Source organism: Gopherus flavomarginatus, chromosome 1, assembly GCF_025201925.1.
Source record: "Gopherus flavomarginatus isolate rGopFla2 chromosome 1, rGopFla2.mat.asm, whole genome shotgun sequence".
NCBI lineage: Eukaryota > Metazoa > Chordata > Testudines > Testudinidae > Gopherus > Gopherus flavomarginatus.
The window spans coordinates 228,527,296-228,540,012 of record NC_066617.1 but is presented as its reverse complement, the minus strand read 5'-3'; the positions used below and the strand labels follow the sequence as shown (position 1 = coordinate 228,540,012).

Below are 12,717 nucleotides of genomic sequence, written 5' to 3'. Positions count from 1 at the left end.
AGGAACTGAGGAGCGGGTGGGCCGGCAGGGATATATATCAAGCGCCATGATGGCGCCACTCTAGGGGGCGACCTGCCGGCCCACCGAGTTGCTAGGGTAAAAGTTTTCCGACGAATGTGCACGCGCGGCGCGCACACCTAACTGGAATGGATATGAGCAATCACTCGAAGAAGAACTGGAAAATTAGGCCACTAGGTGCCAAAATATTGATACTCCACATTAGGCACTTGTGATGCTGTATGATTGGAGTATGACCATGTTTATCATGAACATTGCCACTGTTAGACAATTGCAATAAAACTTGTACAAAATATATCATGTAAGGTATCAATGGAAAAGTTATGATTTGCTAAAGATGATTATCCTGTTTATATGCATGTATCATTTTTAGGAGTATGTGTGGCACCTTAGAGACTAACAGATTTTTAAGCATATTTAAATTTAATTTAAATTTATTTAAATAAAATTTTTTAGTCTCTAAGGTGCCACAAGTACTCCTTGTTTTTTTTGCTGATACAGACTAACATGGCTACTACTCTAAAACATGCATCATTTTTGTATCTGAAGTCATGAATATTGGGTATGTACTGGTATCACCACTGTGTTTGTTTCTGGGGTAATAAGTTTACATCAGTCTATCCAACACATTGTGAAGGGACTTTTCAAGCTTGGCTGCCCATTAAGGACACTTCACTCTCACAGTGGGCCATAGAAGAAACTCATTCTGCCCAGATGGCTCATCCTGCTGACATCGCCATCTCCAAGGGGCCAATGGCTACCCCTTGGAGTCATCAAGCCATGTAAGGACATGTAACGTACTCATGTGACCCTGGACTCCATCTTGTGCCAGTAATTTTCCACAAACTGTGCTGTGAGATTGTTCGGAATAGTAAAATTCTAAGCAGATAGCAGAGGATATAAAAGACCCCTGAAATATTTCCATGTTGCCTTTTTCCTGCTCTAATTCTTCCAACTATGCATTTACAACTAAAAGGAGCATATTGAGTATGGACTGAGGACCTTCCGTTCTTTTGTAAGTTACCAGAGAAACTTTATAAGCTAGCAGTCTATAACATCACTGCTACAAACCTGGTATAAGAACTTTGCAATGACTATATATATTAACCATTTTAAGTCGCCATCTTCTTTTCTTATTAACAAACTTTTCGATTTTAGTTACTAAAAGGATTGGCAGAAGCATGATTATTGAGTAAATATATAAAGCTATATATTGACCTGGCTGTGTGGCTGATCTCTTGAGGTCAAAAGACCTATTTGTTTCATGAAATTGGCTTTCAATAACAACTCATCATTAAGTCTAGTGTCTGGGTGGTGAAATAAGAGCTGGAATGCCTATGGAGACTCCATTTTTGACTTCTGTCCCACCACACTGGATAACAAAAAGTTTACTTTTGTTATTGGTTTGGTATATCTAATGATAGAATAACCACCAGTGTGAGGTGAGTCTGCCCCTATTTCTCAGCAGTTTTTCCTGAATCTGGTATTCTGTGAACCACTGAGGCACAGTGACAGCACCAATGTTTGAAAATCCTGTCCAATATGTATAAATTGAACACAAAACATCAAGATGCTTGGCCAAGATTTTCAAAACTGATTAGTGCTTTTGCGTATCTTAAAATTTGGGTTCCCAACCTGACACACCTTAAAAGGGACCTGATTTTCAGAAAGTGCTGAGCACCAATTTTCTGAAAATCATACCTCTTTGAGGTGACTCTTAGTGGGCACCCAAAAATTTAAGTAACTTGTGAAAATCTTGGCCAAATGAACTTTTATTTTATTATAAATGGTTACACATTTGGCCAGTGGGGAGATTTTAACAAGCCAAAACAAGGTATAAACTACAAGGTACTTTCTACGATTTAACTGTAGTTGATTTCTTGGTATGTTCAACATCCTGAATAACAGAGAGGAATTGGCTAATGATTAAAATCTTTTTATGTAACACTTAATGATGTTGACTTGTAGTTGGCTGATAATTCCTTACCTAAAGGCTTGAATGCAATTCTGTTTTTCTTGCCCTTGTTCACCTGTTTTAAGAAGAGGTCTTTGAGTAAATCAGATGCTGTGACACGCTTATTCGGATCAGGTTCAAAGCAGAGCAAAATAAAGGCCTTTGCGTCAGCAGATAGTGATTCTGGGATTTCAGGATGAATTTTAAACATCCCAACCTGTAAGTAAAATATGGACAGAAAATTATTTGGCCTCAAACAAATAGCTGCAAAAGGGCCACTAGCTAGCTCCTCGCTTGGTGTAAACTGGCATAGCTCCATTGACGGCAAGTGAAGGGTTTGACAGCTGCAATGCAGAAGTCCATTGAAGTCAGTGGAACATCAATGGGGCTCCACTTACGCCAGTATGGGATCTGGCTGTATTTCTACTGCAAATGTTTAACCCTCAGATATGTATCTTAACTGGTTATGTCAAGAAATGGACATATCCAACTATCTAAGCCTCGTGCAACCCCTGGGTCTGACTATACCCACCACAAGTGCTCCAGACGCTATTCTCCCTACTAGCCACCAAGCCCTTCTATTCATATGCCAGCCAGCGCCTCCCTCCCAGTTGCTGAGCCCGCTCAGAACATTTCTCCCCAAATACCAAAACCAACTTCCAGCCCTAATGCTGAGTCCCTTCGTAGCCCATTGCCTCTGTCTGGTGCCCAGACCTGTCCTATTTTGCCCAGTGCTCACTCTTAGCACAAGCGTGAACACCCAGTCCCTGGCTGCCAGAGGCACTTATTATACCCTATGCCGAGACCCGCGTCTTTCTTAGCCCTTCAATGGCAGCCAACTGGAAATTACGCAATGTTCAAAGGGTTAATGTAATCCCACACTTGGATAATGTGATTGGACAGAAATTTATTTATTTCAAGAAGTCACTGGATAGTAACTTGCTATTGCCTTCTGGTGCATCAGCATGAGCTACCCATTTTTAATGCCCAGGACTGATTTTACAGAACTATTTTTGGGTATGTCTACAATGCACACAAACCAAGCAACCCACAGCAGCGAGTCTCGAGCAGGGCTAAACACAGCAGTGCGGACGTTCAAGTGAGGGCAAAACCCTGAGCTTGAGCCTTAACCCCCTTGACAGGTCTGAAGCCCGAGTTTGAATGTCCACACTGCTATTTTTAGCCCCACAGCATGAGACCGGAGTAGCTGACCCAAGTTCCGAGATTCATTGCTGCAGGAGGGTTTCTTTCAAGTGTAGGCGTACTCTTTAAGACAGAGTTGTGCCACTCAGTCTGCACATGCCGTACAAATCTGGCAAAATTATTCTTTTCATCCATGAAATATTTATGTAAAATAGACTCTGGAGAACAAGTAGCAGGAGCCTGGAAATAATGCTGGCCACAAGGCAGCTAGTAGCTAAGTGGTTAAACAAGTAGCAGCAGCTTGCTAAAATAAAGAGTCGTCAGAATAATCACATTAGATAACTGTATTAACACATTGTGGCACTCTTATACATTTACAATAGCAATTTAGCTTTGTGAGATCCAGTATGGTCTACTCGCAATGCAGGCTGAAGCCAAAATGCTGAACGGTAGAGCCTGTATTTGAATTGTAGTGCAGGGTATAAAATGCCAGTTCATGAACCACTTCCAAGCTATGTCTCCATGCGCATCCAAAACAATACCTTTAAAAGCCAGACGTCATATTTCCTGTGCAGTGTAAGATTCCAAGTAGCAAATCCATAGGCATATAGCTGTTCTAAGCTCTGCTACTACTCACTATGTGACAACAGGCCACCTGGTCTCTCTGCACTTCAGTTAATCTGTCTGAGGGACCATTTCTATTTGATTTGTAAAGCACCATGCACACAGCATTTCCCTCAGTGATGCATTTTGAAGCAAATGGGATCATTCACATGCATAAGGAAATCACAGTTTGGACCTTGACCCTGTGCAAAGTCACTCCTATAACAACAGGTGATTACAATGTCAGTGTAGATTAAATTGCCCAGAATATTTAACTTGTAAATAGTAACTATATAAAAATTTAATTAACAGGTACTACTTCAAGTTTCACAAACTGTCCAGCAAATAAAACAATTCTTACTTTAAACATTGCTGCTTGTGGCTCCCCTAGTTCATGAAACGGAGGCTTTCCTGTTGCCATTTCAATGATAGTACAACCCAGTGACCAGATATCAGCTGGTGCACCATATCCTCGAGGCCCCTTATCTATAATCTCTGGAGCCATATACTGCAAAGTTCCTGAATCAAGACAAAAAAGGAAGAACACAAGTCATATATTTGTTTTTCTTATCAAATAGATACACCATATCACTAAACTCCTTGCAGGTTGTCACTTCAAATGCGGCTTGTATGACTGAAAGATGAGCCCTCTAAGGCCTTGGCTACACTGGTGCTTTACAGCGCTGCAACTTTCTCACACCCGAGAGCAGCAAGTTACAGCGCTGCAAAGCGCCAGTGTAAACAGTGCCCCATCACTGGGAGCGCGGCTCCCAGCGCTGCAAGCTAATCCCCATGAGGAGGTGGAGTACCTGCAGCGCTGGGAGCGCTCTCTCCCAGCACTAGCGCCGCGACCACACTCTCACTTCAAAGCGCTGCCGCGGGAGCGCACCCACGGCAGCACTTTGGAGTTTCGAGTGTAGCCAAGCCCAGAGTCAAACTCCACCACCAACACTGAGTCATAAGATTGTATTTTCCCATGTCTTTTCTATACAAACTCTTAGTTCTTCCCCTCACATGAAGGACTTCAAATGGGAGAAAATATATTTACTGTACAATCTGAAAGTTCTCCCTTGCCTTATTTAAGCTAAACCTACCTCCATTTCTGCACACGATGAATTGGAAAGATATGTGAATAGAAAGGGCTGCAGAGAGCAGCCAACTAGTTGATGGGTTTCCTTTGAAGAAATACTTTTTTTTGCTGTATTCACCACCTCTGGCAGGAACACAGAGCAGGCGAACATCAGCAATAGTGAAGTGAGCTAGTCCATGCAAAGAGGGTCAGGCCTGGAGGAGAGGATCAGGAGCTGAATGAGAGATTTTGAAGAGGGGGCGAGATGGAAAGAGGTAGGGCTAGAGAGATGAGATATGGGAAAGAGATAAGGCTTGCAGAAAGAGGAAAAGTGTCCTACATTACAAACGAAATATCAGGGTCGGACTAAGAGAAAGCAAAAGAAACAACCTCATGGAGGCAAGTGGCAGAAATGTGAGACAAACAGGGTGAATATCTGGGTCAAATTGTGAACTCCACATTTTTGGGGATTCCCATTTGCTTTGAGAATACCAGTGATTGTAACCTTCACTGTGACCTTTGGTCTGTATTGTAATTTCTATGGCGGGTTCAGACATCCAGGTGGTGATGAAATTTTGATAAAGGAAATGTCTTGCAGATACTGTGTGCTCATGTTAGAGGGTGGGACACCTTGACAGGGCCAGCTCCAGGCACCAGCCAAAGAAGAAGGTGCTTGGGGCGGCCAATACTAAGGGGCGGCATGTCCGGGTCTTCAGCAGAAATTCGGCAGCGAGTCCCTCTCTTCCTCTTTGAGCTGCCACCGAAGAGGAAGAGAGGGAGTGAAGGACCTGCCGCCGAACTATGATTGTGCTGCCGCGGCCTTTTTTTTTTTTTTTTTTTTGCCGCTTGGGGTGGCAGAAAACCTGGAGCCGGCCCTGCACCTTGAAGAGACTAATAATGAGAGAGCCATCAAGGGCCATTAACACTGAATGACTCTTCCATGCTGGAGCAATGGGGTTTCTACTAGCAGGACCTGTGACTTTGAATGGACTTCATACACAGAAACCTAGCTAGGAGAGCATGCAATTTCTCAGCCTGACCATCTGACTAAACACAGGAGACTTTACTTATGGAGGCTGCTTCTCTGAAGAAGGGGGCCATCCAACACCAGATGCCAGAAGCCTGTGCTGGAGAGAGGGAGAAAGCTGGGGGGGAGAAGGGGGCTTGCCTTGCCAAAGGATGCTGACCAGAACTAGAGCTTTCAGATGGGGCGAGATCAGACCAGGGAGTTATATTTTGGGATTTGTTGTTTTCCATGGATCTGTAACTCTGTTGTGCTTTGTTAAGAGTAAATGTAACTGTGGTTAAGAAATTCCTTTGCTAAGCCCGTATTCATTGCTTTTCTGCCACATTGTCGCTAAGGGGATTAATTAGGAAATCAGAGCTTGGACAGCCAGGGGAAACATGTCTAAGCAACTGGGTGCTTGGGAGGGCTGTGAAGCTGGTTCTAGGGTCTAGGCAGCCAACTGAAAGGTCCTGCTGCCCAAGGAGGGTCAGACACAGGTTCTGCATCTGAGAGTGCATGTGAGAGATCCAGAGTTAGGAACAATGGCCAGTTACTATCAAGACCCAGGGCACTTAGGAAGCACATGGGATTCAGCAGTTGGATCCAATCATAATGGACTGAGTTCCATCCATGTGGGGGGCCTGGGCTGGGCTGCAAAGTGTGTTTGACAATCCACAATTACTGATGATGAAAAGGCGTAGTTTCATACACTTTAAAGAATGTTTCTGTTATCAGATATAAATTAATGCAAAGAAAGATTTTTTTTTAGGTTGGGGCATGTTTTCTCTGCCACTATGGAAGAGTGTCCATTTCAGTTCCCAGGTCTGTAATACAGTATAGGCACATTCTCATTGCTTCAAGGAAAAATAAGTCTGAAAGCTAAACTTCCTTAACTTCATAACTAACTTCATAAGTGTAGTTGGCTGCTCAAGCAGAAATAAATTGAGGAAGCAGAACTCAGTGAGGGGTCTTAGTAACTTTAAATCATCAAAAGTTATTGAATAAGAAACAGTCTTAACAGACTTGCAAATATTACATGTACAAAACTTTCATTAGAGTTGATAGATCTCTTCATAAAGAGGAACACATGTATTATACAATTTCCTCTGGGCTAAAAGAGATGCTAGTGACAACAGTGAAAAGGCTCTGCCTGGAATGTTAATAAATTAATTTGGATTATTTAGTTAAGAAATAGGTTTACAAAATTATATAATACCAATAATTAAAAAACAAAACAAAACAGGCATTAGCAGCTTACTTACCATACTCAAATAGCTGCCCATCTCAGAGATTTTTGTAACAATTATATATTCCAGGAAGTTATACTTAACCAAAACATCAGTTTGTTTATAGGTGGAAAAAACATAAATAATTTAAAACATAATAGTCTCATAATACCACTAGAAACAAATGCCTAAACACCACACATCAGAGTTGTGCTAGTGGTGGGGGCTGTCACAAGTAAAGTAACAACATAATAAGAAAAGGGCAAGAAACTAAAACCTTGGAAAATGTAAATCAACATTTTTGAAAGTCATAACATTTTTAAATGAAATTCAATTATATGCTGATTGCAAAAGCTAAAATATTTTATTATAAAATGTAGTTTGTATATGGATTTTTGGTTTTAGATAGCACTAAGGTTTTGCATTTCATAGCTGACTCGTGTTACAACAAAATCGGCAAGCAATCAGTTCAAGAATAACACAACAAAAATGGTTATTCTTAGAATACTGAATTGCAGTGCTAAAACACAAGAGTTTACAACTCTACTGTTAACAAAAGAAGGCCTGGATCTTGCAATCTGATCTGCATGGACAGATCTGCATGCCTGTACAGAGTCCCACGGCCATCAATCTGTTTGTGCATATCTGATTACAAGACCGAGGGTAAAGATTGCAATATTGTTGAAACAAACATCGAAGAAAGTAGTAAAACATGCAGCAAGTTCGTCTGGAACAGTTACTGTGATCTTTTACTAGGACATCAAGTCAAATGCACTTCGTACCCTCTTTTATACTGTGAAGTTGCTCTTTAAAGTTTAATGGATTTTCAGTCAGTACATAAATAACTCTCCATTTGCAGTAAAACAGCTCTACACATGCACTTGGGTGCTTGAAGGATTTTGTTAGGTTCACAGATTACAAACAGAGAAGTTAGAGAAAAACATAATATACTCTCTCTGGAAGGTTGCAAGTAACGCTCTTACTTAAAAATCCAGAATCTTAACATACAAAAACCAAAAAGAGAGAGAAAGCAGGTTGCTTCCATAGCCAAAAGGGCAGAATTCACCGGGCTCTAGGCTGGCTCTTTGTATATTGACTGCTGAAAGACCCAGATTGCACAATCCTAGCCTGCTAGCAGAATTAGGAAAGCCTTTACGATTTAAAGTGACAGCTTATAATTTATACACAGTTTGCAATACAACACAGATTTCATAATATTTCTGCAAGTGAATTGCTTCCTTGGACTCTTTTCCATAAAAAGCATATGGAAAAGTTGCCATTAAAAAATAATATAGCCAACAAGGAGATTTCTTTTTAGGAATCTGATAAAACTTGCATAGGAATGGCCAACTCCCACCACATGCACCCCCAGATGGCAGATAGGGCAACATCCTGCAGATATGCAGGGCAGCTGCAAATAATCAGTAAGCAGTCACAGACCAAGTGGTGACATCTCTCAGCAGGATGTGATGGGGTAGCTAGTGACACAGTATCAGTTTCCTCCATAAAATGCCACTTAGGCCCCATGATGACGACATCAAGGTGAATAAAGACTGCCTTAAAATCAGTCCTGCTGGGCCAGGACCTTTGGTTTGAAACCGGAGTGTTCTTTCTCCTAGGTGAGCTGTCTGCTAAGGCTGACAAGACTCAGAAGGCAGCTCACCTAGGAGAAGGAAAAGTGCAGTTTCAAAGCAAAGGTTTTGACAGCTGACCTGTAAATGTCACTCCATAGATATGCTCATTAAACTGACATTCATGTCAAGTGTGTCACAGTTTCAGCACAACTGCACCTCTAGTCCCACTCCATGGTCCACAATGGACACCCACTTCAACCTTCCTGTTCCCAGCCATCACCTCTCCTGACCAGGGACATTAAGGCTGCACTGCTCCCTGCCCTACACTGTGGCCTGGTCTACACTACGTGTTTAAACCGAATTTAGTAGCGTTAACCGAATTAACCCTGCACCAATCCACACAACGAAGACCTTTATATCGATATAAAGGGCTCTTAAAATCGATTTCTGTACTCCTCCCCGACGAGGGGAGTAGCGCTGAAATTGGTATTGCCATGTTGGATTAGGGTTAGTGTGGCCGCAATTCGACGGTATTGGCCTCCGGGCGGTATCCCACAGTGCACCATTGTGACCGCTCTGGAAGGCAATCTGAACTCGGATGCACTGGCCAGGTAGACAGGAAAAGCCCCACGAACTTATGAATTTCATTTCCTGTTTGCCCAGTGTAGAGCTCTGATCAGCATGGGTGGCGATGCAGTCCCAAATCCAAAAAAAGCTCCATCATGGACCATATGGGAGATACTGGATCTGATCACTGTATGGGGAGACAAATCTGTTCTATCACAGCTCCGTTCAAGAAGATGAAATGCCAAAGCATTTGAAAAAATCTCCAGGCTATGATACAGAGTCCACAGCAGAGACTCAGCACAGTGCTGCGGGACAAGCGTAACGGAAAGCCAAAGAATCAAATGGACGCTCACGGAGGGAGGGAGGGAGGGGGTACTGAGGACTCCAGATATCCCACAGTCCCCACAGTCTCCCAAAAGTATTTGCATTCTTGGCTGAGCTCCCAATGCCTGAAGGGTCAAAAACATTGTCCCGGGTGGTTCAGGATATATCTCGTCAATTTACTCCCCTCCCTCCCGTGAAAGAAAAGGGAAAAAAATCGTTTCTCGCCTTTTTTCAATGTCACCGTATGTCTACTGCATGCTGCTGGCAGACGCAGTCCTGCGGTGCTGAACAGCAGCATCCCCTCCCCTTCCTTTCCTGATGGCAGACGGTGAAAAATGGCGGAAAACCGTCCTCATCATCCCGTGAGTGCTCCTGGCTGGCCTTGGTGAGGTCAGCCAGGGAAGCCTAGGCAACAATGGGAATGACTCCTGGTCATTCCCAGCAGACGGTGCAAAAGGATTGAAAACCGTCCTCATCATAGCAACTGAGGGCTGATCTACATCAGCCCCCCTCACTTCATGTCTAATGAAGATTCTGTACTGCCTGGACTATCATAGCAGCGGGAGGCTGCCTCCCCCTCATTTTATCTCACTAAAAAGTCAGTGTTTCTTATTCCTGCATTCTTTATTACTTCATCACACAGATGGGGGGGACAGTGCCACAGTAGCCCAGGAGGGTTGGGGAAGGAGGGAAGCAAAGGGTGGGGTTGTTGCAGGGGCACACCCTAGAATGGCATCATCAATTCTGTGGGATCTCTGGGCTCTGAACACAGCGGCTGTGCTCTCTGGTTCTCTAGTACCCTTGCCCCATATTCTAGGCAGGACTGACTCTATTTTTAGACAAAACATAAAGAAGGGAATGACCTGGGGAGTCATTCCCATTTTTCTCCATGTGCCCCCGGCCGACCTCAGTGAGGCCAGCCAGGAGCACCCATGACAGCAGCAGATGGTACAAAAGGACTGATAACCGTCATCGCCAATTTTCAATTGCAAACGGTGCAAAATGACTGATAAACGTCATCACCAGTTTCCAATTGCAGATGGTGCTATAGCTGGTAACCATCTCTTTAACCTTGCAAAGGCAAATGAATGCTGCTGCGTAGCACTGCGGTACTGCGTCTGTCAGCAGCATTCAGTACACATACGTTGCCAGTGACAAAAGGCTAAACAGGCTGCATGGCTGCCATGTTATGCCGTCTGCCAGGGCAATCCAGGGAAAAAGGGCACGAAATGATTGTCTGCCGCTGCTTTCACGGAGGAAGGATTGAGTGACGACATTTACCCAGAATCACCCGCGACACTGTTTTTGCATTGGGATCTCAACCCAGAATTCCAATGGGCGAGGGAGACTGCGGGAACTATGGGATAGCTACAGGATAGCTACCCACAGTGCAATGCTCTGGAAATCGATGCTAGCCTCAGTCTATGGACGCACACTGCCAAAATAATGTGCTTAGTGTGGCCACGTGCACTCGACTTTACACAATCTGTTTTAAAAAATGGTTTATGTAGAATTGGAATAATCCCGTAGTGTAGACATACCCTGTGACATCCCCAGCCAGCCTGTCCAAAAAGGCCAGAGCCTGCACTTCGCTTTTTTCTCCAAAGGCTATAACTAGTGTATTACTGCAGTCGTAAGTTATCATACACATATTAATTCTAAAGGTAAAAATATTACAGAGAAAGCATATTAAGGCAATAAAAGAATCTACATGCCTCTAAAAAGCTTATAAGTGGTCACCCACAACTCCAATCTAGGGCTCTGATAGGTTTCAGTTCTTCAAAACCCAAATCTGGGTTTTCCCTGTGGTCACAAGTTTATCCGTCTTGGATCCAAAACCAGAACCAAGGCTGGGCAGATCAGTCATTTCTTTATACAGCTCGGCCCTGTGATCTTGGCCTTCTGTAACAGGTAACCAGCAGACAGTCACCCTCTCCTCACCCTCTTCGAAAGTCTGGATTTTTGCATAGCCAGAGCTAGAGAATTTGCATTAACCTCTCCCTAGAAATTCCCCAGGAAATCTACTTAACACTTATTGTCCCAAAAGTGTCTCATTTTCAATACAGTCTTTTGAACTCCCAGGTCTCACATCTATCATCCTCCTCTCCCCCCCACTCCCCCAAGAGGTTACACACAACTCCATCTCACAATAATATGAAACGTAATAAACTAAGGTCTTTCAATGATATTGTAGGAAATTGCTATATTTGTCAAAAAGCGTATCCCAGAAGGCAAAGATGTTCCCCACAAGTGACCTACAACAGCCGTGCTTGACTGTAGTAACTGGGCAAGGGCTGATAAAATTAAAAAAGTCAGTGAGTAAACTGAGATGTGCAAGTTGGGGTAGGAATGCCGACTGGAATAAGTTTGGAACTATGCGAGTTCTTAAAGATGAGAAGAGTGAATATGGCATGTGTACAAGAGACCAAACAGAAAGGCTGCAGAGACAGGAGGGTGGTGAGGAGTCACAAAATCTACTTCTCAGAGAGTTCAACCTCCTGAAATGCTGTTGGAGTTATTCTTGATGAAACCCTGCAGAGGCATGTGACAGAGGTTACCAGAACATTGGACCAACTGATGAGTATTAAACTGTGTTGGCAAGAGGTAACTATCTCTATAGTAAGTTGGCATGCACCAACAGCTAGGAGAGGATCAAAAAAAAAACAGTTATCCACCTTTTAGTAACTGTTGTTCTTCGAGATGTGTTGTTCATGTCCATTCAAAGTAGGTGTGTGTGCGCCGCGTGCACGCCAGCCGGAAGTTTTTCCCCTAGCAGCGTCTGTAGGATCAACCCTGGCACCCCCTGGAGTGGCGCCACTACGGCACCCTATAAAGGGGCCCACAGACCCTCCAACCCCTCAGTTCTTTCTTGCCGGCACTCCGACAGAGGGGCAGGAGGGTGGATATTGGAATGAACATGAACAACACATCTCGAAGAACAACAGTTACTAAAAGGTGGGTAACCGTTTCTTCTTCTTCTTCGAGTGGTTGTTCATGTCCATTCAAAGTAGGGGTGACTCACAAGCCTAACTTTAGGCGGCAGAGTCGGAGATCACTGCTGACTGGAGTACTGCACGACCAAAGGCTGCATCATCGCTAGCCTGGTGCGTGATGGTGTAGTTGGACGAGAACGTGTGGATGGAGGACCACGTGGCCGCTCTACAAATCTCCTGAGTCAGGATCTGAGCCAGGAACGCCACAAAGGAGGCATGTGCCCTAGTGGAGTGGGCTGT

General features: G+C 43.7%; 1 protein-coding gene across 3 annotated transcripts in view; it reads right to left on the bottom strand.

Moving 5' to 3' along the window:
• The window catches only part of MAP3K15 (mitogen-activated protein kinase kinase kinase 15), a 183,336-nt gene that overhangs the window by 29,176 nt on the left and 141,443 nt on the right, over positions 1 to 12,717 (bottom strand). For all 3 annotated transcript variants that reach the window (XM_050936487.1, XM_050936486.1, XM_050936485.1), the window contains 2 exons: positions 4,080 to 4,237; positions 2,006 to 2,189 (listed from right to left, as the gene is read on the bottom strand). In XM_050936487.1, the coding sequence (XP_050792444.1) occupies positions 2,006 to 2,189; positions 4,080 to 4,237 (342 nt within the window). The remainder of the gene's footprint in view (positions 1 to 2,005; positions 2,190 to 4,079; positions 4,238 to 12,717) is intronic.